Here is a 26692-nt window from a genome sequence, read left to right on the forward strand (position 1 = left end):
AATGAGTCAGGCCTTGTAACTACTGACCGTATAATTAATATAAAAGAAAATTGAAGCTGCAAGCAGCGATGCATTATGGGCTGCGGTGCCGTCAGAGGGTGCACATCTGTTTCTTGCATGTCATGTTGTAGTGTATGATTTGGAGAAAACAACCTGTAAATGTCATGTAAATCAGATGATGTTTGTGGCGATATGGATATGACACGGTATTGATTTACAGCAGGGGGTGCTAAAGAGTCACCTGGACACACCCACACCCTATGTCGTTGCAGTATCACAATTTTGCCATTTATTCTGAGTTTGTTGAGTTGGGGTATGTTCAGGCCTCCAAAACTCTGCTTAAATGCATGGAATGAAAATAATAATCCAGTGGAAAAAGACACAAATTTGTTGATTTAATGGAGAAAAAAAAGTTCAACACTCACAGAGACGGGTGTTAAATGTTTTAAAGATTTATTTTTATTCCTTTATTCCTGGGATTGTTAAAAAAGATCTGTCAATGTTTGAGACTAGAAGTCACATAGGGCATCATAAAGAAAATATACTGCATGGGTTTAAAAATATTTAGCTTGATAAATAATCAATTTTTTGTTGCACTACTCTTTTTTAGTTGAACAATCATCCATATAATCTAATAACCAAAAATAATCTCAAAAATAAAACCATTCTTGTTAAATATAATTTCCACAATACTTTGATACACAGCTATAATGCCACATTCTGCTATGATACCAGCCACAATTATGAAAATGTATACATGCTATAACTAATAAAGATTCATAAGCATTCAAATCTAAAAGGTTCTCTTCACGTTTGATCAGAATTTATTCGTGACATGTAAGGTGGACTTCACAGAGGAGAATATTTTTGACAGTTTTGTTGTTTTAATTACTTTCTTTTTTACAAATTTTCATCTAAAGCTCTTAGAGATTGAACCAGTAAAAATTCTGTAAAGGATGCTACAGAGTGAAGAAGTCATACATATAACCCAGTGAGTCCAGTGTCTGTTGAAGTGGATCTGTGGTGTTTCATTAGGAGGCAGCGGTGGTTCTGCAGATTGGCTCTGAGTAGAAGCTTTCGTTTATGGTGTTTTTCGCTGCCAGCCTGATGCAGTAGGTGGTCCAGGGCTTGAGGTCAGTCTCTATGGCATTATCACCTTCCACGGTTCTCACTCTGAGTGGCTGGTCCGCCGGCTGCTCTTTCTCCTCAATCACAAGTGTGTAGACGGTTGCATCCGTCACTGTCGTCCACTTCACATACAAGGACACTCCACTTACTTTTACCATCTTCACCTCTGGGATTTCAAGACCTGAGCGGCAGAGGGACGCAGATGGGTGAGGTATTAGCAGGTGTTTTTTGGCACAAGGCCATGAGCAATGTTGATTTCATATTCATGGCTAACATCACACTTACCTTTGGTAAGAGCGTCTAAACGGGAAAAGACTTGATTGACCCGCAAATCTCTTCTTCTGCGCGCTCCTACTGGACCTGGGAAAGGTGAGAAATACTTGTTATAAATGTTCAGAACTGGATTTTAAAATGTCAAATTGGAGCTGTTAATTAATTAAACACACTGTATTGTATTCAATAAGGGCCAGTCAACTATGTTTTCTGTGATCTATGTCGTCTCCATGCCCATTTCTTTCTTCCACAATAGGTTCAATATTGTCGCTAAACTACTTTGTATAGTGCAAGTTAGGCATGGCTGCAGTAACATTGATTATATTGTTTCGTGTGTATTCATGTTTATACTGTTTATTACCACATACAGCATGTGTAATTAACATTACAAATACACAACAACAAATTATTCATTATTACTTAATCATGTTTTGTAATTTTCATGTCATCATATTTATTTTACAATATCCAGATTTACCAAATTATATGTCGCAATCTGTGTGCATATCATGAGTTTTATTATATCCTTTATCGCTTTTATAGATATATAGATATTCTCTTCTCTTCTGAATCTTTTTATATTCACGCATGCTTTTAGTACATGAGCATGATGAACAAGGATTTTTAGTTATTCAGGGTAGGGTTCCCTGAGAGCAATGATCTCTTTTGCAACAATGCCCTGATCACATTCATACAGTTACACAATTACACCTGGATGCTGCAAGGTACACCTGGAGTCTGATCTATTGGCCACTGAGACAATGGCCAACAATTAGGGTGGATCAAGCGCTGCCTTTTACCACCAAGCTTTAACCTACCAGACTGGGAATTGCAGACCTTCTGGTTCACAAACTCACTTCTCTAACCTTACGATCTCTAATGGCTTCTACATCATATTTAGTTATGAATACACAGAAACTGGACAGGGAAATGGGACAAATCTTGAAACGCAAATGTATGAGGGGATTGTTAATGTGCGGTTGCTACAGTTTACTCGTGTCACTCATTTCCAGGGACGCTGTTCAATAAGGAATTGCGGTTTTGTTGGGGGATATCCCTGTGCTCACGTGCTCGTCACACCACAACTGAAATGGATTGAGACCCTCCTTTGGAGGTTGTCCTGGTCCGGTCGTTTAGCTCACACTGGAGTTCCGCTTTTACAACAGCCCAAATAAACCAAATCGTACAGGAACCCATTCAAATGGTTCAGGTGTTACCGCACCCTTGTGTCTTCATATAACCGTGGACATTACAGAATTAGATTAAAACAAAAAGCACGTTAAATTGAATAAAATTATGAAAACATTATTTCCCGAGTCCTGTGTAGTGCCTGACCTGTAATGTCGCTGTTTGGGATGCTCTCTCCCTCTGCATTGCTCGCTATCACTACAGTGGCACCAGGGTCAAAGTTGGTCAGCTGGCATGAGAGCCCAGTGGTGTTGCAAAGCTCGATGCGGTCCATCCCCGACACATTGAAGACAGTGTACACCGTGGCCAACACTGATGCGTCCCAGGAAAGTACAGCAGACTGTTCGGTGCCGGTGTATTCTACATTCTGTGGAGCACAGGGGACTGGGAAAGAAATGGTGGAAAAGCCGTTAACAGGAGGACTGAGGGATATTATATCTAAACATAATGTAGTTTTTTAAACATAATTTAATGCTTAAAATATATATTAAATTACAACTTGAAATACATTTATAAAACACATGTATCTGTTTAGAACTACACTACTGTGCATTTTTAACAATATATCAAATATTTATAAACTGCTTAAAATGCTAAATAGCGTTTGAACGGTCCATTTTCTCCACAAAACACTCACTACTGTACGGAGTCGGGAATGAGCGTGATGTAAAGTTACCTGTGACTCCAGTAAAGGCAGTGGATGGCTCGCTGACTCCAGCTGAGTTTCTGGCCCTTACACTGAGGTTATAAGCTGTGCTACAAGGCATCAGGAAATCAAAGTATGTCATGTATGTCCAATAAGAAGAGACTTCCATCAGGGTCTGTGGGTTGTTGTTGATTCGACCGGTTATCACTGCAAGGTACTCAACATCAGAACAATTGACGCTGTCCCACGATGTCATGGCCCAGTGACCCTGGCCTATTGTTCGCATTTGGACGTTTACAGTAGTCGGAGGACATGGAGCTGGGGAGGAAAGAGTTTAGCGATAAAGAGTTTTTTACCAGTGGAATTATTTCATGATATTCCATTGTACTCTAGGTGTAATGTGCCTGCTTATTACTTGTAAAATTCAGAAAGACAGCTTGAAAACAAACAAACTGTACAACATCTATATACTTTATACAGTATATAACAGAAATTTCACTGGTATGCATCCCTGAGGTCTAAAGTCCTAAAAAGTAGCATAACTGCAAAATAAATATACATTTTGAGATCATGTCAGAACCCCATGTTTATCAGGATATCTGTTTATCTATGTCAGAATGTATTTGCGCTCATTTATCTACATGCACTGTTAACTGTGAATTGCGAAAGTTTAGATTTTTAGCTCTAATATTTACCTGCTCCCGCCTCCAGAGGTGCACTGAACGAGCTGTTGCAGACACCGTTAGACGCTTCGACAGAGAAATTGTAAATGTCACCACATTCCAGGCCTTCGATGGTGCAGAAGGTGGCTGTGCTGTCGCAGTAGAGTACCTCTCCATCCGTAGAATTGGCACAGCCAAAATACTCCACAGCTCCCTCACTGGCAGTCCAAGCCAGGATGGCAGAGTTCGTCTCACAATCCATATCCACTGCAAGACCAGAGGGCTCACAGGGCACTGCGAGGACAGAGAGAGAAGACCTCCTGTCAGTGATTCAAATAGGAAGCTGGACCATAGTTTTCTACATTTTTAAGGTTGATGCTAAATAGATATGAAACACGTGTAAAATCTAGTGCAGCCTGTGATTTTAATGGGCATGGAAATGAACAAACCAAACTGTGGAAAGCAGCAGCTACGAGTGCATTTCAAGATAACTAATGATTAGAACAGCAACATAACAATAGGAAAAACTACTTTTCAAACAGCCACCAAAAGCTGATTATTATTGACTTATAGCATAAAATATGAAAAGGTTATTGCAGCATTTTGCATCAAGATAATGCCTTTGCTTTATTTCCCCTAGGGCTGCAATAAATAATGTATTATTTGTTTTGCCAATAAAATGCCAGATTCTCCCCATCTTGCCCTTTGTATTGTCTTAAAAACTACGAAACCCTGGGAGATTCAGACAAAGACAGGAAGACAATCTTTAATCTGAGAGGCCGGAACCAGCAGAATCTTGAGGATAATCTATCACCAGTATTGTTGCCTGTGAATTTCACACAACACGTCAATAAAAGGATTTCAGCTCTAGAGTTTATCACTGAGATCATTCATTGAACATACACACTAGCTAAATTAAGTTGTTGTCTCCTGAAGCCTCTCGAAAATCCACTCAATACAAAAGAAAAATTAGCAACTCCTAAAATCTAAATTACCAGACTGTATGTACTGATAATTTAATTGTGTAGTTGTTTGTTTGATATGTCTACCAATGTCAAGCAGTATTGATACTGAGTGCATTTTCCTGGTGAAATGAACCAAACTAAAATGTCTCATCAAGTCTCTACCAGTTCTGAAGGTTGAAGTGCGGGGCTCGCTGGTGCAGTTGTCTCCACTGGCGGTGATGCTAAAATTGTATGGCTGTCCGCAGTGCAGGTAATCCAGGGTGCAGTTGTTCACTGAGGTGTTGCAGCTTGCGACATGCCCGTCTCTTCCTGTGGCCGTCAGTTGGTAGGATGTAGCCACAGGGGAGCGTGCCCACATCACCGTGGCTCCATTCTCCTCACATGATGGTACCACTGTCACGTTGTCTGGGACACAGGGCGCTAAAACAAACAGAATAACCTTAAATATTTCTAATTTTGTTTGTTTTGTTTGTTCATTTAGATCATTAGCTTTTTTTTTCCTGGGTTCTACATAATAAATTGACCTGAAAATACCTGTTTTAATCTTCTTTGGTGGGCTTCTGAGGCTGCTGCACTTGTCAGAAGAAGCTGACACTATAATGCTATATTGCATGTCACACTGGACATCCTGGAGTTCACATGAAGTGGAGCTGCTGTTACAGGAGATGATGCTTTGGTCGTGGCCCTCAGCTGTCACCAGGTAGAGGGATGTGTCCTCCGTCATCTCCCATTCAACCAGGATTGCGTCGCTGTTGCATTGTGTCACTGCTCTAACGGATGTTAGAGCACAAGGACCTACAGGACAGGACGCAAATGAAAACAAACCTTTAGAAGGCAGTATATAACATTTTTAAGTTTCTTTGGAAAAGAAGTATTTTGTTGAATACCTGTCTCAAGCTCAAAGGTGTTGCTGTGATTACTCCAGCAGTGACTGTTGACAGCAGTGACGTGGAAAGTGTAAACAGCTCCACATTTCAGATCTGGGACGTTGCAGGGCGAGGCGGTGGTCGTGCAGGTCGAGTTGTGACCTCCAACCTCTTGGGCCAGCACAAAGTAGCTGAGGGCTCCTTCTGAGTCGTCCCAAGTCACCCAGGCAGAGTTTGACACACAGTCCAGACGGCCTCTAGTGTTCCTCGGCACACATGGAGCTGTGGAGGGCGAAAACAGAAAGGAATGAACATTCAATACTGTACGAATAATGTTTACACCAGAGTCAGAAACACGATAACAATGAATGGGTAATGCATTGCAGCGAATTGTTAAACAGATCAAACTCTGTGAGAATAAAAGGGGTTGTGCACTTGAAGGAGCAGTCATTGTAAGTGTTGTGTGGTCCCTCTGTGAGAGCACTACATCCACATCCAATGTTGAAGCAAAAAAAATCAGTCTTTATCCTGGGGGCAGGGGGATGCTAGGAGTTGACATCGGCGCTCTGTTAAAGTTCTCTACTATGTTTTCTGCATTTTTTTCACAGGCATAATCACATCAATTTGTCTCCACTTGTCACTTCTTTTTTCAAACGTTTACTTCTATTGTTCATTTCTTTCTTTATTTCCTTTTTTTATTTGTATAGCGCCAATTCAAAACAAAAGTAATTTCATGACACCTTCCAAATTGAGCGCTCGCCCTTCCTTGCCAGACTTATAGTAAAATATGAGCATGATATCTATGATCCAATCTACCTCTTGAAAAGAAATGCATGTGCGCAAGCAGTAACAGCAGTTATGTAAAAAAAGAACAGCTGTTGTAATGCTCATTGACTGCTCTTTTGGTGCAGCTATAACTTAAATTTCCTGTCAGTTGGCGTAACCACTCTTTGTGGAAAGTGAATGAATTTCTGAGTTGTAAAGTTAGCTCCAGGGCATCATGCCACTGACACATTGCTTGGTGCGAATTTTACATTGAACAAATGGACGGCTGCTTGAAGTTTACCTGAGGAAGTCTCTATTGCAGGGCTCGGCTTACTCTCACAGCCATCCATTACAGAAAGCACGGTAACGTTGTAGGTCTGTCCACATGGCAGATCCCTTAATGTGCAGGCAGTGCCACTGGAGTTACAGTAGAGTCTCGCCCTGGTGTTGCTCACTGCTTCCACGTGGAAGTACTGGGCATCAGGGCTGGGGGACCAAGACACGGTCATGGCACCCTCTTCGCAGTGTTCCTCAACCTCTACGTCCGGGGGTGCACAGGGGGCTGAGGGGGAGACAGAGAGGGGAGAGGTCAAGAGAAACAATTTGTAATGTTAATACAGTGTACTGTATTTCCTCAAACAAAAGCAGGTAGTCAAATAAAAGCCAGGTCTCTAATAATGGCCTGGGGGAGTGAACATAAATAAAGACCGGTATAAAAAAAATCAAGGATTGATAAACTTTCAGAGCCTGTAATATAATGCACATGCATTAATAAGCGTTAAGTACATTTCCATCGCGTGACACATTTTTTGTTGACAGAGTTATAATGTCATCACTATTTAAAGAAAGTTACAACACATGTTAATATTTGGCTCCCCCCCCCAAGTTTACAATACCTGTTCGCACGTAAGCCTTCTGGCTCTCCGCACTGGAACAGGACTTATCTTGGCCGAACACGCTCACATTGTAGGTCTGTCCACACTGCAGGTCATGCAGATCACAGTTAGTCACAGTGTTGTTACATTCAGCCCGGTGGCTTCCGTCCTCTGTAACAGCCACTGCAAGATACGAGAGCGCTCCACTGGCTCGCTCCCATGTCACCGCAGCTGAGTTGGTTTCACACAGTAGGGCAGCCTTGACGTTGGTTGGCCGGCAAGGCACTAGGAGAGAGAAAGAATTGAGATAACGGATAAATATGAGAGATGAGACAATTCACATGTCAACAACACATTTCCCTTTGAATGACCCTTTAAAGAGACGGAACACTCAAAATGAATTCACAAGTTCAACTAAAACAAAAGTTCGAAAAGTGCAGTGTTTGTAGTTACAGTGAACTTGAATGTAAAAGGGGGATTAGGAGCTGAGATGTTGAATCAGTTATCGTTTGATTAGACTGTCTGATTCAGTCTTTAGAATCAGACGTTTTTTTACTTCATCTCTCTTCTTGACGAGGTCCTGTGATATGTGTTCTGTGTGACTAAACTTGAGTTTCAGGTCTTTAAATGTCACGTGAACAAAGAAATATATTCAATGATTGTCAAATTATACAGTGTCTATTAAGCAAATGGAGAACTGAAGTATGATCAAATGCAATCTAACTCAGACCCTAGAGGTCTGTGGCATTTAATTCCAATCTCAGCTTTATTTCACAATTTAACTGAACATAATAGCAAACCACCCATGGTGACTGCATCAAAGATAACAGTGGTGCCCACACATGGTATTCTGGGTTGCCTCTTTTTGATATTTTCTGCAAGATAGATGATGAAAAAAAGTCTCTAAAAATCCAAAATCAGGGTATTTTACCAACCTGGCGAACCATACCATTAAGGCTGCCCTTTACTAATATATTGCTGCTAAATATTAGTTTCATGCTGCCAGTATACCGAATGTATTATTATTATTATTATTATTAGGGACCCCACTCTCTATGCTTATGACAGCAACATTGTCCAGAGTTTTCCTATTAGACTATAAACTGCTAATATCTCTAATGATGGAGACAGAAATTAAACTGCTATAATTAACAAAAAATGTCAGACAACCAAAAAACTCTGGTGCACGTCACTTTATTGTTTAAGCTTACCTGACTGCAGGTTGAGGTACGCGTTGCTGTTGTCACACCGTCCATCGTTAGCTGTCACTGTCAGGTTGTAGAGCTGGCCACAATGCATGTTGGGTAGCTGACAACTGGTTGCTGTGCTGTTACACATTGGCATGTCACCATCCGGCCCAAAAGCTCGTACCATGTAGGAGGAGACACCCTCTCCTGCTTCCCACGACACAACGCCTGTGTCGTTACTGCACACCATCTCTGCGGTTACATTTGGTGGTACGCACGGCACTGCAGGCAGACAGGTATGAGTGAAGTCAGGGTTAAACTGAGCTTTGATATAAGGCCCAAGAATGTGCAGTTTACTATGAGTGTCTACTGAAGCTGGCACATTAATGTGATTATGATTAAATCTTGACTCTACCCGTGTTAATCTCCACAGCAGAGCTTCCAGCGCTACTACACATCATATCTGAAGCACTAACAGTGATGGAGTAGTTGAGGCCGCACAGCAAGTCCTCAAACAGGCATGTTGTATCGTTGCTGTTGCACACTGACGCATAGCCACCATTGCCCTGGGCAGCTGTGGTGTATGATAATGCCCCTTTGCTTTGCTCCCAAGAGACCGCCACTGCACCGGACTCACAAATCACACGGGCCTCTAATTGCTGCGGTACACAGGGCACTGAGTGGACACAGAGAGAGAACCATTCATCTTGAATCATGACTACGGATATAGGTCCAATAATGATTTATACAAATGGCGAACCATCATCGGTAATTACTTGCAAAATCAGTGCTGACAAAGGAAACGCAACACAGTCATTTTTTCAGCTTCAAGGAAGTATTCTAATGTTAACTAGTACATCAAATCTCAAACACTTACCATTATGACATTTATACACAGTAAATATATGCATTTACCTCTCTTACCTATGAGTCACTATTTCCAAAATATTTCCAAATGTTACCAAAGAAAAACTATTTTTTCAGATTAATTGGCACAATCCATCACAAAGATATTATCATGCTGCTAGGCCTTCACATGTCACACACATCTCTTTGGTTGTCCTTACCTGTTTTCAGCTGTGTCACACCACTCTGCGAGACATTGCACTGACTATTAACAGCAATCACGCTGATGTTGTAGGTGAAGCCACACATGAGGTCTGTGAGTTCGCAGGACTGTGAGGCTGACTCGCAACCAGTTATATCTTCCTCTATGCCAAAGGCCTGGACAATGTAGAAATCAGCTCCGCTACTGGCCTGCCACTCCACAAGGGCTGTGTTGTTGGAGCAGTCCAGTACAGTTTGAACATCTTCAGGAGGACAAGGCACTGAAGGAGGAGAGAAGTGTAAGAAAAAACTAATTACTGAGGAGTTTTTGATTGCGAGTTGAAAAGTCTTTACTTTGGCGGATGTCCTGAACGCGTGCACAGTTCAGCGTATTGAGTTGGCCACATTTCCGGTCATTTTTGTCATGCACTGAGCTCACTGTTTAAAGTCACCTCGAGGTCTGCAAGCCACTGAAGACTAGTGAGGTTAACCCTCTTGGTAAGCAGGTAGGGGTTGTGGTGCCTCTACTGACCTCTCTACAGTTTATTTGGTGAAAATCCAACTCAGAAACCTTTGTTACAAGGTGTTTGTTGTTTTATTAGTTATAAGTTGTTTCAATGATCGTAACATGACACTTATGTCAGCCTCTGAAAGTGGGACATGCCAGAAAAAGTTTAGAATCTAAAGTGTAGAGGAAGGTTTGAAGTGTGCATGTGTAAATCAGCATTATTTCCCCACTGGTATCCAGTTTGAATACATTTCCACCTGTTTTTTATGTCGCTTAACATCCGAAAGTGACCTTGTTTTCTGTCACAAAAAGGAACTTGATTTTACTTTACTAGTAAATGATGTACTCTTGGTTCAAATATTTTGTTTTAAAATGTTTTTAAAATAACTCCCCCTCCCCCCCCCAAATTTGAAATGAGAATCTAATTTAAAATCGCTGATTAAAAGGTGTTTTTTTTTTTTTTTCCTTGAGCCCACCTGATTCCACCTCCAAGCTGTTGCTTGGAGGGCTGCTACAGTTCTCATTTGAGGCCACAGTGGTCACATTATAGGTCTGGCCACAGTGCAGGTCCTTCAGCTCGCAGTTGGTGTGGTTGGAGCTGCAGGTGGACGTATGGCCGCTGGAGGACCAGGCTGTTGCGGTGTAGGACATGGCACCCTCAGCGAAGGCCCAGTCCAACAGAGCAGAGTTGGTGTAGCAGTCCAGAACCACTGAGCCAATTTCAGGTGTGCAAGGAACTGAGAGAGGGGGGAGAAAAAAGAGGAACATGTCAAGAGTTATAAGTCCATATGTATTATGGTATCCAAAAGAGATTGACTTTTATCCAGCTGTTCTACCTGAATTGAACTCTATAGTTGGGCTGGGTAAACTTGAGCAGATATCATCCTCAGCCACCACCTGGACAAAGTAAGCCTGGCCGCATTTTAGGTCTGTCAAGGTGCAGACTGGATCTGTACTCTCACAGAGGGACATGGATCCCTCTGAGCTCTTAGCCGACACTTTGTAGGAGAGAGCCCCCTCGCTGGCTCTCCAGGTCACGATGGCCTCATTTTCAGCGCAGTCCATCTTCACAACCACGTCAGTAGGAACACAAGGCACTGGAGAAAGGCAGAGGGAGGAGATTGTAAAAGGTTTAATTATCTAAACGTGTTGTGCAAAAAAGTTTGGGATAATCTAAACAGGCCTCAGGAACACCAAGCCTTCATTTTGCAGGTGTCCGATTCAATATATGAAGTGAGCTGAGCACAGAAAGCAGTTAACACAGCAGCTAAGACAGCAATGAGACAAAACTGGGACCATTTTGCAGACAATTACATACATTTTTATTTATTCTGTTTATGTATCTCCATTTGCTGATGTGTCATGGACTCATTTACGGCCCCATTTATCAGGTTCAGTAAAAACTAATCCTGAGTGGTTTTTATCACAGTCCACTATAAAATCTTTTATGGTGCATCCCTAGTTGATTGTGTAAGAACGAAATCTTAAAAAACTAAATGATAAAACTTTTTAAATGAAAATGTTCTATAAGACTTCAAATTTCAGATGTATGGTAAGTCAATGTACCTTTAAGATTTCATACAAATCTTTAATTAGGACCCAAAAATAACTTGTTCACGATGTTTGGGACGATGAAGATAAGGTAACTATCTAGTCGAGTAAGAGTGAATGTGAATGTACACACCTGTTTGAAGATTTATAATAATGAATGCAAGAAGTATAAAGAAAATGGATTAAACAAGAGAATAAAATAACACTTTAGTCCTGAATGTCTCACCTGACTGCAGCGAGTCGGCCTCACTGGGGTCAGAGTTACACTCGCCGTTCGAGGCGACGACTGTCACTGTGTAGTTCTGTCCACAGAGGACGTTGGGCATACCGCACTGCTCCCTGTCAGACCAGCAGCTTATTGATTGGCCATCTTCCTGCGTCACTGTGGCTGTGTAGAAGTTCGCCCCAGCCGAGCTGCTCCACGACACCACGGCAATGTTAGAGACGCAGTTCATGAAGCTGGAGACACCGGTGGGCGGGCAGGGCTCTGAGGGGAAGTTGGAGTATATGCACTGTTAGTGAAAGTTGAGTTTGGAATGTGCCGTTGTTGTTTGTTTTTCTTAAGTTTGGCACACAGTCCGCTACAGTTTCTCAGTGAAACATCCCCCAAATTTGGGTGGTTCAAAAGTATAAAAGAACATGTCTTACAGGGAACAAGATAATATGAAATCGATAACAACTGAATAAAATAATAATTTAGTAATTGTAGGCATTTTGCATCAAATCAACCTACAGTTACACCATTTTTAGTAATTTAATGATAAAGAATGATAAACCCTGTATATGCAGTTGTCTTGACATAATTTTCATATTCACTTGAACAGTGTTTCAGGATGCATGGAATAGGAATCTACCTGAAGTTAGCTTTGAAGGCACACTGGGGTGGCTTGTGCACACTGAGTCCGCCGCCTGAACAGACAGGTAGTACTCCTGTCCGCACATGAACTCAGAAATGAAGGTCCAGGTATCGTTAGTGCTGAGTTGCACTTTGTGGCCACTGTTGTTCTCTGCCGTCACGATGTAAAACTCAGCGGTTTCACTGGCATTCCAGCTCAACGATCCCACCTTAGAAACAGATTTCGGATGATACTGTTCAATATTTCTGAGGAGGAACTTTGACAGTTTGTGATGAAAAAAAAAAAAAGAAGGAAGGTCAAATATTTACCTTGATAGTGCAGTTCAGAGATGACTGCAAGTTCTGAGGAATACAGGGTGCTAAAAACAGAAGAGAAAAATCCTAGTGTAAATTGGGTTGCAAATAATTTGGTCGGTAAAATGTCAGAAAGTAGTTGGAAATTACCGTCAGAATTTCCCAGAGCCTTATTTAATCTTGCCCATAAGTTCAAAACATTATCAATTTACAATTAATATATGATTAATTGATCAAGCTCAATTTGTGATACAGTTGCTTTTCCTCTTGTTGCAATTCTTTTGAGAAAAAACAAAAAAACCCTTCCAGTCAGAGAGAGCATTAGGGTAACTTCAAATCCTCGCCTTCTCATTGTCTGCATTTTAAACAATATACATCAACATTAACATGCTGGGAAACAATTCAGTAATTTATGTACATTTTGAAACAAAAATGTTTTTTCCTTCGACCTTTTTTCCTTCGACCTTAGAACTGTATGTCACATTAGAGGAACGGTTCGGGTGAAGTTTCGTTGTCCACAAAACGAAGTTGCAACATTTTCCTAAATAACCGAAGAAGCTGGAGACTCTTTCCTAAAACTTAAAAAAAAAAAAAAAAAACAGAAAAAAACCCCATAAAAGGCTCCATACGGCTCGTTCTGTGCAATCCAATTCTCTGAAGCCCCAACACAAATTGATTTGAAAAGCCGTCTACTCCCGACACTTGGTTGAGTTCATGTACCTGCTTTAGACAGGGTACACTTTTGGCCTAGCAGCTACAGTGAGACTTCCGGAAAATCTGGTAACATGGGATGAGCTGAAGTCCCCAGCTACTTCAGTTGTTTTGGAGAGTGATGCAACATTATTTTGCTGTGACGCTCCAGAAATGTTTTGTGGATTTGAAACTGGCTTTCCATCGGCATGAGGCATGAGGCATGAGGCCAGGTAGGTAATGACTGAATTTGTCGGGTGAACATATCTTTTAATGAATATAACTCCAAAACTGCAAACTACACAAAATGTGGCAGTGACTGTTCCATGATGTAAACCTATTTTGACCATAACTTAGTCGTGGATCTGTCCATTTGTAGGTGATGTGAAGAAATAATGATACTGGTGCTATTCACATTCTATCAACGTTCAAATATGATTTATTTCTTTGAGTTGTTAATTGACTTCTCTCTCTTACCTCTAATTTCCTACATCCTTGCAAAATTTTTTGAGTGACCTGTGAAATACCCTCCTACAACTTCCAGGTTTTGACATAACTCTTTAAGGTAGTGTAATTTCTTGTGATGTACATTATAACAGCTTGTTTACCCATTCGTATCGCAGTGCTGTTGCTTGGCATGCTGCTGCACATGTAGTCGTCGGCGATGATGTGAATGGTGTACTGCTCGCCACAGTGCAAGTCATCAAAGGTGCAGGTGGTGGTGTTTGTGGTGCACATGTGGGTGTGGCCGTCCAGTCCAACTGCGATTGCCATGTAGGATTCTGCCCCATCGCTCTTTGCCCAGCTGACCGAGCCCAGACTGTCCTCACAGTGTGTGAAGCTCTGTACATGCTGCGGCACGCAGGGACCTGAAGAGGCGGAGTTGCATCATCATGAACTTACTCGACTGTACACCACTTCAGTCGAAAATATAGTTGACACCTACCTGTTTTGAATTCTTCAGGCAGGCTCACAGCGCTGTCGCATCGGTCATCTTGAGCCATTACGGTGAAGCTGTATATTTGTCCGCAGGGTAGCTCAGCCTCTACTGTTGTGTCATTGGTTTGGAAAGATGTCATGAATCCTAGGTCACCTTCAGCTGTCACCACGTAGACTGACGCCCCTTTAGCCGCCGACCAATCCAACACCACCGTCTCATTCTGACATGACCCGCTGACTGTGAGGCCAGTTGGCTGGCAGGGTTCTGGAGGAGTAGGAGAGTTTGACACAAATGTCACATAATGTCCTTTATGACATTTTTATTTGAGATTATCATTATAGATTATCATTCCTATGTGACCGCTGATGTTGACTTCTCATAAAAAGTGTCAATCATAATTTCCTAAAGCCCAGGTTGTCAAACATGTTTACCATTGTAGGAGAGTGAAGCATAAAGTATATTATTAGTTTTAAAACATGGAACAAGTGAAGGGATTTCTTTTTTTAATTGAATCCCTTTATAAATACTTTAAAGAATCAATCAGTTATTAAAACTGGTCCTGATTACTGTAATTGTCTGGTGACTTATCATTTATTCAAGAAAACTACATATTTCAAAACAAATATCTGCACTGGTACTTTATACTCTCCAAAATCCATCTTCTTCTCGATGTATTTCCATGTTATTAGTCTAACAGTTTCTTCCATTCCTGTGTTTCTAAATATTTTGTTTCACTTCATGAAAAGGCAAGTATGTATACTTTATACATGTTTCATGACTGCGTAACTGCATTCAGAATGGAAGACAAACAAGAATTTCCTGGTTCTTTAACTGCGTATTATAATAAAGACTTGACTTGACTGTGACTTTACTAGAAGTGGAAATACCAAAATTAACAGAAAATACCAAAATACTTAAATAAAATAAAAAAATGAAACCTTTTTCCTCAATTGATCAACCAATTACCTAAGCAGATAATTACTGGATGATAATAAGCCCTACCTGTCTGGATCTCCACAGTTTTGCTGACTTCACTGTAGCACATGTTACTGTATGCAGTGACAGAGAACGTGTAAGTTTCCCCACAGTGCAAGTTGGAGAACTGGCAGGTGGAGTTGGTGGAGTTGCACTGCTGAGTTATTCCCATGCTACAGGTGGCAGAAGCCATGTACAGCTCCACCCCCTTTCTTTCCTCCCAGTGCAAGTTTGCCATACTCGTCCCGCACTGCAGGTCGACTCCAACACGCATGGGTTTACAGGGTCCTGGAGAACATATTAAACACATGAAATTATTAACAAAATACAGAAGTGCAAATTTAGGCTCGTTGACCCCGTTCTATTCTGTACAACTTCTCTGGGATAACATTTTGTCGAACTCACTTGTGTGGAAGGTTACATTAGTCTTTGTTCCAGTCTGGCAGTGGTCGCTGATGGTAGTGAGGCTGACGTTATACATCTGACCACACTGCAGCTCCGTCAAATCACACTGGTCACCATCGGTCTCACATGAAGCCCGGTGGCCATCCTCTCCTATAGCAGTCACCATGTACGAGTTTGCTCCGCTGGCTGGAGTCCAGGAGACTTCGGCTGTGTTGTTGTAACAATCCAAACTAGCTGCCACGTCTTCAGCTGCACAGGGGGCTGGAGACGGAGGGGAAGGATGACAAACAGGTCATGGATGTAGTTTCATTAATCACACTTTAAAGCTGCACTGACCCTCACACATTCAGTTACACTGCTCCAAGTCAATGTTTACAATTCATAAATTTCAACTTAAGCACATACAAGTGTTGTCACAATTATAAAACCGCACAAATGTAAGCTCTTATAAATAACACAGAAAATCATGGGAAAGAAAATCTTCTTTAATATGAATGTGGATGAACAAACCGGCAGCTCAGTCACATTTACAAGGGTGATAAGTTTTTGAACCTTGTAGCTTTTGTGGTATTCCTGTTTCAATTAATTCAAAATTACAAGTCAGCAGTGTCAAACTCCTCCATAAACTGCCCTATTTACCCATGTTAGCACTCAGAGACTACTACCATCTCCTCAAAATGGAGAAAAAGCTAAGCGGTCGTCATATTATAGTGATAACGATGGCATCGATGCTGTGGATCACTTTCTGATGGTCCAAGATGCAGATTCTGCAACACTCTGCAACTGCTGGACTAAGCGTGTAAATGTGCAAGGATTTGTACCATAGGCGACAGACTTAACATCACACCTTGTACACAGTCAATCCACAGAGCCACAGCTATAGCCAGATTGAGTACATACTCACTGAATACTAAGTATTCACTTAGTATTGTACGGTGACTTATATCTGCACAAAAAGGACATAGATTTGCTGAGAGACTGTTTTATTATAGATGCCTCAATGCAGTGAGGAATTTGCAACCATGGAAAGATTGCATGCCATGTGATGTAAATTATAAATATAATGAATATAAATACAAATCCAAAAGGATGAAAGAGGTAACAAACATTTACTGGCTCCAGCTTTGAACGTACCCAGAGAAGGTTTCCTCTAAAAAAGTTAATTTCACATCAATGTTTATTCCCCAATCATTTCCTTCATCTAAACATTTGCAGAGCTAATTTCTTTTGGGCTTTTTTTTGTTGGCTACCTGAATTAATGGTACTACTATTTACAGCCTCATTCTTGGGTGGGGCTCTCTTCATTAATAAAGTCTGAGTTGGTAAGATAAATAGAGGGTTGTTTTTTTAAACATGAAAAAATGTCCTTGTGCATGTTTCTTAAAGAATAATGACATTTTTTAACCTAGATGTATTGTTATGTCATATGCTTAAAATATCTACTTTAGTAGAAAAGTGAAGGTTTGAGAGATGTGAGTGCTAAATACCTGCGACCAGCAGTTCAGTAGGGGAGGCGCTACTGTTGAGCGTCAGTCCGATGGCCATGACGTTGGTGTAATAGACGATTCCACATCGGAGGCCGTGTATGTTACAGAAAGTGTTGTTAGTGTGGCACGACAGAAAGTGGCCATCGCGGCCGCGGAGATGAGCCTCATAGCCCACCGCACCAATACTGGCCTCCCAGGACACAACTGCCATGTCGTTCTGACAATTCACATTGACCTGCACGTTGGCTGGTGGGCAAGGCTCTGAGGGCAGAAAAAGAGGCAAAAGGATAATAAAGGACACGGTTAGTCTAAATTTTATTTTTTTTGCTTCTCTCTACTGGAGAAAGAATAATAAAAAAAACTCTATCAGTGTTTTTTTCTCACCAGTTGTTATTGTAACTGCTTCGGTCGAAGTGGACAAGCCTTGACACACGTCATTGTTTGCCGTGACGGTGACCCTGTACATTTCGCCACACTTCATGTCATACACGGCACAGAAGTTGTCGTCTGTAATGCAGGAGACCATCAGGCCTTCCTCCGTCACCCCTTCAACTGTGTAGTTGTCAGCACCAGCGGTCATGTCCCACAGCACCTGACCGATCATCTGGCTGTACTCAGTGGTGATGTGCTCCGGGATGCATGGCTCTGGAAGACAGGATGGTGTTAGTGAGTAAATAAGACTTTGTTTTCTGTACATTTCTTGGGAGATAAAATGTAGTGCCAATGAAATTCACATAAGCCTTCCAATTCCGTCAACATGAATACCGTGAATACTCTAAGGAACAGTTACAGTAAAAGGTAGTGGGAATGTTTTCATGGCAGGAAAAATAAATTAGGCAGAAAAGATGGACAAATAATTCAAAAAATAAAACATGTATGTAATCAAAAGTCAGGGTAAATTAATGCCATTGTAATATATCGGCTTGTCTTTGGGTGCTGTATGTGTACTGCTGGTGCCTGTAAGTTGATTGAGTTTGAGTTCTTTTGTGTCTATTTCATTTTTCCTATTCATACTTTTATTTTATATACTTGGGTTACATATCTATTCTGTCTTTGTGCTGCCGCAACACCCAAATCTCCCCCTGGGGATCTTCAATGCCATAATGGAAACAGTATGAGCTTAACCTTTAAAGTTAATCAAACTTTACAATGCAAAAAAATCTGAAATGTTTTATTTGCTAAAAATATGTTAAAAAAGTGAAATATTTAGAATTTTTCGCTGTAAATTTTCTTCATTCTCCAACTTTTTGGTATCAGGACAATTCAACACAACATGAATCTGAAGCAATACACTGTGTTCAGTGTGTTGCTGTCCCCCCCAGATACAGCTAGCGCTAACAGCAGCAACCTCTCGTGCTCAGGTACAAAACACAGAGGAGCTGACATTCACCTTTTTATATTGAAGGTAAACGAATGTTGTCTTTCTTAGATAAGAGCTCAGAGAGCACCTATCTGACACCAGTTCATCATTCCCAGAGATCCCCCTCTAGTAGAGAAACTCCTTTCTCTTTAAAGTTAAGACGTTAAGAGGGGGAAGATGAGCAAGGAGAAAGTGGATGAAAGGGATCTTTGCTACGGTTGAGTCTAATCTGTTTAGGTAGGCAAAATGCATTATTGGTATCTGGTTATTCACAGCAATATCCATGGCATCTATGTTAAATCATGATTTGGCCTACCCTGTGGTAGGTGTAGCGTAATAATGTGAGTGTAAAACTTCTCTGCAGGGAGATGACCAAGAATGTGCCCACATGTGCCAAGAATTAAGGTAGGCAAAACAATTTATATACTTTTCCTCTCCAAAAAGATAGGAATCGGAACCAAGACTCAATAAGAACCGGATTTGATAAGCAGAACTGGAATCGGAACCGGAATAAATAAGACGATACCCAACCCTAGTAGTCGTGTTACGCTTGTCTGTCGTTGCTCACCTGTGACCAGTTGGCTTGACATGTGAGCGATGCTGCTGCAGGTTTCTCCCACAGCTTTGACAGAGACGGAGTAACTCTGGCCACAGAGCAGCCCGCTCAGCTCACAGTGGGCGAGGCTGGCCTCACAGGTGACGTTGTGGCCTGACATGGCTGTGGCCGTGACCATGTACGACAGAGCTCCATCACTCGGGAACCATCCCACCAGGGCTGTCTGCGTGTAACAGTCCACCACTGCCTTGATAAATCTTGGTTTACAGGGAACTGAAAGAATAAGAAAGGCAGCTGTGACAGCATTCATTTTCGCTTTCTATAAACATATAACTACGTTTATAGTTTATAGAGAGAGTGAGTTAATGTTAACTATGGATTAACATGAAAGCAGTGCAAGTGTATAGAACGAAAACACATTTTACCAAAACTTTAACACAAACAGCGATTGGAGGAATATAAAAAGAAGAATCATTTATGATTATTATTTAATATTTTTTCCAATTTTCTGTTTTCATTTTAATTCAGTAGACTATGAGCCAGGCTAAATCTTAGTTTTAGCCAGAATAAAATGTATTCTTACATTTAGCATTGAGATTTGGAACATTTTTTGTTTTTTTTTATCCTAAAAGAGTTGTCTAAACTATGAAACCCTTTATTTTAGTATAAAATACGATAACAAAGACACAGACCAGTTGTCTCATGAAAGCAAAATCAGCTTCGAGTCTGTTTCCAAGCTCCTGTAACTCTCTGTCCTACCTGAAGCTGTGTCAACCACAGAAGTGGACGGGCTGTCACAGTATCCATCAGAGGAGACCACAGAGACATGGTAGATCTGACCGCAGCCGACTCCCGTCACATTGCAGGATCCCTCAGTCGTGCCCACGCAGTTTGTGGTCTGACCATTACTGTCCTGCACTGTGGCGATGTAGGAGTCGGCTCCTGGGCTCTCAGACCAGGACACAATCAGAGAATTGGCCTCACAGTCCATTGCAGAGGAGGTGTTCACAGGGGTGCACGGCACTGAGGACAGGAGATGAAGAAGGTATGATGTTGGGATAAAAGTCTTTTTTTGTATTTGTTTTGCTTTTTTTGATTACTGAATACTGAAATTGAATTTCTATGAAATCATGGAATTTAACTATATTTTCAAGAATACCCCTAACGTAGACAGTAACATAAGAAATCGTTTTCCATCCCCAAAGTTAGATGAGAAGATTTATACCACTACAATAAATATAAAGGTACAGGCAACAGCCAGTAAGCTTAGCTTAGCATCAAGACTAAATAAAAGGGGATACAGCTAAACAGGCTCTGTCAGAGGTAAAGTTTTGGTTTTATAGTGGTTTATAAACTGGACAAAAATGCAAAAATGACTTGATATAACAAAATGTGTGAAAACTTTTACTAAATAGTTGCTCAAGTCCAGCTTACTCTGGATGAAAATAAACAAAAAACAAGCTCTAACTTCATGACAGAACAATGCATAAATGTGTAGTTGTTGATTTGATTTTTCTGAACCTCACCATAGAAGTTTAGGAATAATTTGTTTTATGCAGTTCTGGATAACTACTGTTCCTTGTAAAAATATAAAAATAATTTTAAAAAAACCTTCCAAATGATAAAAATTGTAGATTCCAAATAAAAAAGTACTTTAGAATTCAGCAGTCAAGCTCCACACATACCAGTCTTGATTGTCACGCTGTCGCTTGGTTTGCCCTTGCAGTCTCTGTCCTCCGCCATCACAGTAGCCACGTAATACTGTCCACAACGCAGACCTGTCAGATCACACTGGTTCTCGGTGGAGACACACTCGTCCACGTGGCCATCGGTACTCTCAGCCCTCACCCTGTAAAGATGTCCGACTCCATTGCTGTGGTCCCATGACATGGAGGCCACATTGTTGCTGCAGCTCAGATTGGCTTTGAGGTTCTCAGGAACGCATGGCGCTGTGGTGGAGAGGTCATTTTTTTCAATTTTAATCCTGAACAATGCAGCTGTTCATCTTATTCCCTGTTCCTAATCATTTCCTACATTTCCGAAAGAGTGTATGCATGTGTTTCACCTCTACCGTATGAACCACACCTGTTCTGACGATCTCTCCTTCACTCTGAGAGCTGTTGCACATTCGTCCCTCAGCCGAGATGAGCAGGATGTACATTTCTCCACACGGCAGATCGCTGATGTCACAGCCAGTGTCTGATGTGGTGCAACAGGAAGTGCCTCCATTTATCTGCTCCAGCGTGGCCTTGTACGTAACTGCACCAGGAACGGCCGACCATGAGATGCTCGCTGTGTGATTTTCACAGCCCACTGATGCCATCACATCCTCAGGAGGACAGGGAGCTGGAAAAGGAGTAGCACTAATCTCAATCGTCAAAAAGATTAGCAAAACTCAAAACATCCCTCTCGTTATTAATCAAAATGTGACTTTTAAGATCTATTAAAATATGGCATTTGGTTCAAAACTGAAATATCTTGTATTAATGTTAAAATGTACAGTAAATAAAGCTATATTTTAATACAGAGCCGGTTCAGCACCTTCCAATTGTAAATAACTGTTTGAGCACAGACCTTTTGAATGTTTAATTGAGAAAATCAAACAAAGCAAAGATGTTCTTAATTGTCAATTTAAAACAATAATGTGGTTGCACAGTGATATCATCAGCACTTTCAGCACAATTTAGTGGCATCTACTGGTGAGGTTGAAATTGCAACTAACTGAAAACCCCTTCCTTCCTCTTACCCGCTCCTTCAAAGCATGTGGAAGAAACTGCAGTAGCCTCTGTAAACACGAAAAATGCACAAAGACCTTTGTAGAACCACATTGTGCTTTTTGCACTCTGAGCTACTGTAGAATTATGATGGCGTGACAGCGGACTCTGAGGAAGAGGTCCTGCTCCCTCTGTAGATATAACAGACTCAGACTTTTTCATGCTATCTATTCGTGTTTATCGATACACTGTAATTATTCTTTTTGGTTACCTGTCTCGGTTGTGACGGCGTTGCTGCGTGCACTGGAGCACTGACGGTCGAGGGCCTTGAGGGTGAAGGTGAGGTTTTGGCTGCACATCAGTGGCGGCAAACTGCACATTCCATCTGACGTGGAGTTACACTCAAATGTCTGGACGTTACCCTGGCTGTCTGTCGCCATGACAACATAGTCCTCAGCCCCGGCAGACTCCTCGTACATCACCCAGGCTGAGTTTGTCAGACAGTCAATCTCCACGTCGGACAGGCGAGGCACGCAGGGCACTGGAGGTTCATCAGGAACAGGTCAGAAATCAGGTGCTCACATTCACAGAATTTTATACAGAGATCATCATCCTCATTACAAATAAAAACTCAAACATTTGATCCTTGCCTGTTGTGATCATTTGTTGGGGACTGTCCCTGCCCACACATCCATTCCTGGATGGTGTGATGCTGATGTTGTACTTTGTCCCGCACTCCAGCATGCTGAGATCGCAGCCGCTGTCAGTGCTGCTGCAGTTGTGTTGACGACCCATGGTGTCGACCGCCAGCACCGTGTACATGACCCCTGGCATGCTGTCATTCCAGGTTACAGATACGACACCGGTGGTACAGTTGACAGTGGGAAGGTAGGTCATGAGAGGACAGGGAGCTGAGACGAAGAGTGGAAGAGAAGTTAAGGTGAGGACAAAATATGTGGAACAGTTAAACTTACGTCTTGCTGCATGAAAACAAACACCACATAGAAAAAGACAGGCATACTGTGTAGGTATCACCTGGAGCTCCACATACCTGTAATGACCTGCTTGGTGGGGCTGTAGGAGCTGTTACAGGACTCATCTTGGGCCACCACTGTAACGTTGTAGGTCAGACCGCACTGCAGGTTGCGAACGACACAGTAATGCTTATCCGTCCTGCAGCTGCTGCCGTGTCCTTTGCTGTCCATCACCGAGGCGTGGAACCGCACTACGTGACCCATCGACTGCCATGTAACGTTGAGGACACCAGATAGACAGTCGAGGTTGTTCTGTATGTTCTGTGGCACACAAGGAGCTGGAGAGAAGGAGAGAGAGCAAAGAGAGTAGTTACTGTCCAGCTACAGGCATGTAAGTCCTTCACAGAGATACTAAACTGCTTTATTTAGGTATGGTTGAAAAAAATGACTGCAACATCCGAAATTTTTAATATAAATCACCAAACAAGAATAAAATGAACAATATAATATAAAAAATAGTCATAGTAATAGTAACCGCAGTCTAGCCAAATATGACCTGGATTTTAATACGTACCTGTACGGATCATTTCAATGTTACTCTTGGCTCCAATGCAATTTGCATCAACACCAGCAGCGTAGACGTAGTACTGCTGTCCACAGGGCAGACCGGAGATCTGACAGGTGGTGCTGCTGGTGTTACAGGACCACCGCTGACCCTCTGCGTTTTCAGCCACGGCCATGTAAGAGAAGGAGCCCTGCGAGGCCTGCCATGACACCGAGATGTTGTTTGATTCACAGGAAGAGTCCACCGTCAGCTGGGTCGGAGGGCAGGGAGCTGGAGGAGTGACAGAAGAATGAAGAGTCCGGTGGTTTACATGCATTAATAGAGTATATATAATACTTTAATAGGATAATATAAGGTTGTTGTTCAGGGATAGATGTTGGATTCAAGAAAATGGCAGGATGATCGCTTTATCGTATAAACCTTTTGTTTAGAACTGAACTGTATGTGATATATATGATTCTAGTTGTATTTAGGATTTTATTTTTTTCATCAATTTATCCAGCTTACATTCTGTAGAAATACAAAATTGTTACTTGATAAACAGGACTACATTTTGTTACAGACAAGTTGAAAAATGGCAACTTTAACTAGGTAAACTAAGTACTGGATATATGGTCCAAATAATTAGGTTGTAGTAAATGTTGAAATAGCTAATTATTGGAAATGGATAAACAATTGATATAATTCCATATGATTGATAGACAAACTGTTTTAATTTATAAACAGCTCAGGTCAAAATGAGTGATATCACAGTGAACAGTCATAGTACAAACAACTAGTAGGCAAGGACAAATGTAATGAATACATGGTTCAAAAAGTTATCTAAAAGCAATAAAAAATAAACGGTTGACAAATTAGGCCCAGAGTAGTAGCATATAACAAGACAGTTAGCTGAAAGTACTTCATAAACAGATAATTCGAAGCTAACTGCTACTTCAAATAATCCATGGATAAACAGTTCTGTACTTTCTCAACAGAAAGTGGTTTAAAAATGCAGTTGAAATAATAAGCCAGTTAATGAATAGATAACCAATAATGCAAAATTCGTTGAGATGATTTACAAAAAGTAGTTGATATACAGTTAAAATAATTAGGTAACTTAAAATAATGGATAAACTGTTAAATAAGCCTAGTTGAAGTGACGGTTTAAACAATCAAGTAACATTACAATAGACAGTTGAAGAAGGTGGCTAACAGCTACTTAAAAGTAACAGTTATTATAATGGATAAACTATTGAAACAATTAGCAACAGTTTCTTAAAAATAATAATATCACAGCTTATACGGTTCAAATAATTAGAGAAAGATAAAAGTAGGTCAAAGTAATGGATAAACTTGAAATAGCCTACTTAAACAAACTAAAGGTGATGGATAGATATTCAAAACAATTACCGTGCTAAAAGTAATTTGATAAATGGTTGTAGATGTATCTGGTATCTTTATAAAGTTACCTGTGTCAACTCTTCGCCAGTCCTGGGCTGGACTGGGACAGATCTGCCCCATTCCACTGACGCTCACCCTGTAGCTCTCCCCACAGCGCAGAGAGCTGATGTTGCAGGAGGAACCATTTGACGAGCAGGTCTGCATGTGATCAATGTCAAAGGCATCAGCCGAGGCGCTGTAGGAGAGGATGCCGCTGCCAGGCATCCAAGACACAACAGCTGTGTTGGTGTTGCAGTCCAGGGAAGTCATCAGACCACTGTGGGGACAGGGACCTAGAGAGATGAAGAGAGGGTGAGTACACATTGTTTAAGTGTAATCTCTATTAAATACTGCGGTTTGTCAAACGCAATTGTTTTGTTGATTTGTAGCTGGATTTTAAACCTGGCTCATTAGAACATAATTTACATAATTTATGTATTAGACACAAATATCGGTATCGTCAAGGAAAAAATGTACCAGAACACCTCAGCTTTGAATCATCTCATCTGCTTTCATTTTATTACCTGTGCTAACGCTGATGGACTCGCTGATCAGACTGACGCAGGAGTCATGTCGAGCCAACACCGTAATGTTGTAGACCTGCCCACACGCCAGGCTAAGGAAATTACAGTTGGTGTCAGTTCCGTTACATGTAGCGTTGTGGCCGAGACTGCCCCAAGCAAAGACGGTGTAAGATTTGGCACCACGTGCAGAGTCCCATGTAACGCTGGTGATGCCGGTCTGGCAGTCCACTCGTGCTGTGACGTGGGTGGGAACACAAGGAGCTGGTGGAGACAGAGAGAAACAGGTATGCAAGTGGCAGGATGTATATATACATACATACATGCATACATACATATATATATATAATTGTACAACAGTATTTCATGCTTTGCCTTCATCAGATATAACCTTAAAATGCTGCATTCAAATTAACATGCCTCAGTTTAGTAATTCAATTAGTATAATAATGTTAAATATTTCTGGACATCTACTTATGGAAACTTTACATTTATAGTATAAATAAATAAGAAAGAAAACATGATTTGAGACTTCTTATTACAGATAATCCAAGCTTTTTCCTTTTTTTCTTGCCAACCATGCTATGAAAAATTGAATTTACTAAGTGCTGGAACTTTTAAAATCTTTTGACGTTCGTGTCATGTCCCATAACATTTTTAATAACTAAATGAGCTTTATCATCCTCTCTTTTACACTCAAGATACATTATTCACAGCATCCTTCTACAGGGAATTTCTTAGTCAAATTGGCCTGAAATTTTACTATCTTTGTGGTTTCAGTAAATCAACTTTTTTTTCTGCAGTTGCAAACCTTCTAAACTATTCTTGACTAAATCTGACAAATAAATGTAATAAAATCCATGAAATGGAGAAGCCATGCAATGCTGGTACTTTGTGTTTCTGACCAGCTCGCTGTGAATTATTCTTTGCTCAATAATCAATACCTGTGTTGAGTCTTTCTGAAACAGCTGGTTCACTGATGCATGTATTTGTATGGCCTGCCACACTCATGATGTAGCTCTCCCCGCAGGTCAGCTGGTCGAAGGTGCAGTTGGAGGTGCTAGAGCTGCAGGTGGTGGTAACTCCTCTGCTGTCCACTGCTGACACCACCTCGGTCTGGTCTGGCCCGGAGTTCTCCCAGGTCACTGACGCTCTGTTAGTGCTGCACTGCAGATCCACCAACACATTTTCTGGTTTACAGGGTGCTGAGGATGAAAAGGTGGATAAATACCACAGGTAGGGTGTAAGGATAATTCATAAATGATAAGGATG

At 41.3% G+C, this 26692-nt stretch overlaps 1 protein-coding gene across 1 annotated transcript; it reads right to left on the minus strand.

Annotated features, from left to right (window-relative positions):
- Positions 1-436: 436 nt before the first annotated feature.
- On the minus strand, positions 437-25161 carry fndc7b (fibronectin type III domain containing 7b). The gene is made up of 33 exons (XM_030434605.1): positions 24929-25161; positions 23487-23747; positions 22990-23250; positions 22589-22849; positions 22210-22479; positions 21310-21570; positions 20910-21173; positions 19984-20247; positions 19237-19497; positions 17693-17953; positions 17309-17569; positions 15822-16082; positions 15444-15704; positions 14448-14705; positions 14110-14370; positions 12827-12876; positions 12516-12726; positions 11888-12148; positions 10947-11207; positions 10587-10847; positions 9623-9883; positions 8971-9231; positions 8580-8837; positions 7390-7653; positions 6795-7055; positions 5750-6010; positions 5397-5657; positions 5025-5282; positions 3931-4191; positions 3266-3553; positions 2737-2973; positions 1414-1488; positions 437-1309 (listed from the first exon to the last, which is right to left on the minus strand). Exons 1-33 carry the CDS (start codon positions 25122-25124, stop codon positions 1032-1034), a joined length of 8130 nt encoding a protein of 2709 aa, XP_030290465.1. The 5' UTR covers positions 25125-25161; the 3' UTR covers positions 437-1031.
- Positions 25162-26692: the final 1531 nt, after the last annotated feature.

This window comes from Sparus aurata, chromosome 11 (assembly GCF_900880675.1).
Source record: "Sparus aurata chromosome 11, fSpaAur1.1, whole genome shotgun sequence".
Taxonomy (NCBI): Eukaryota; Metazoa; Chordata; class Actinopteri; order Spariformes; family Sparidae; genus Sparus; species Sparus aurata.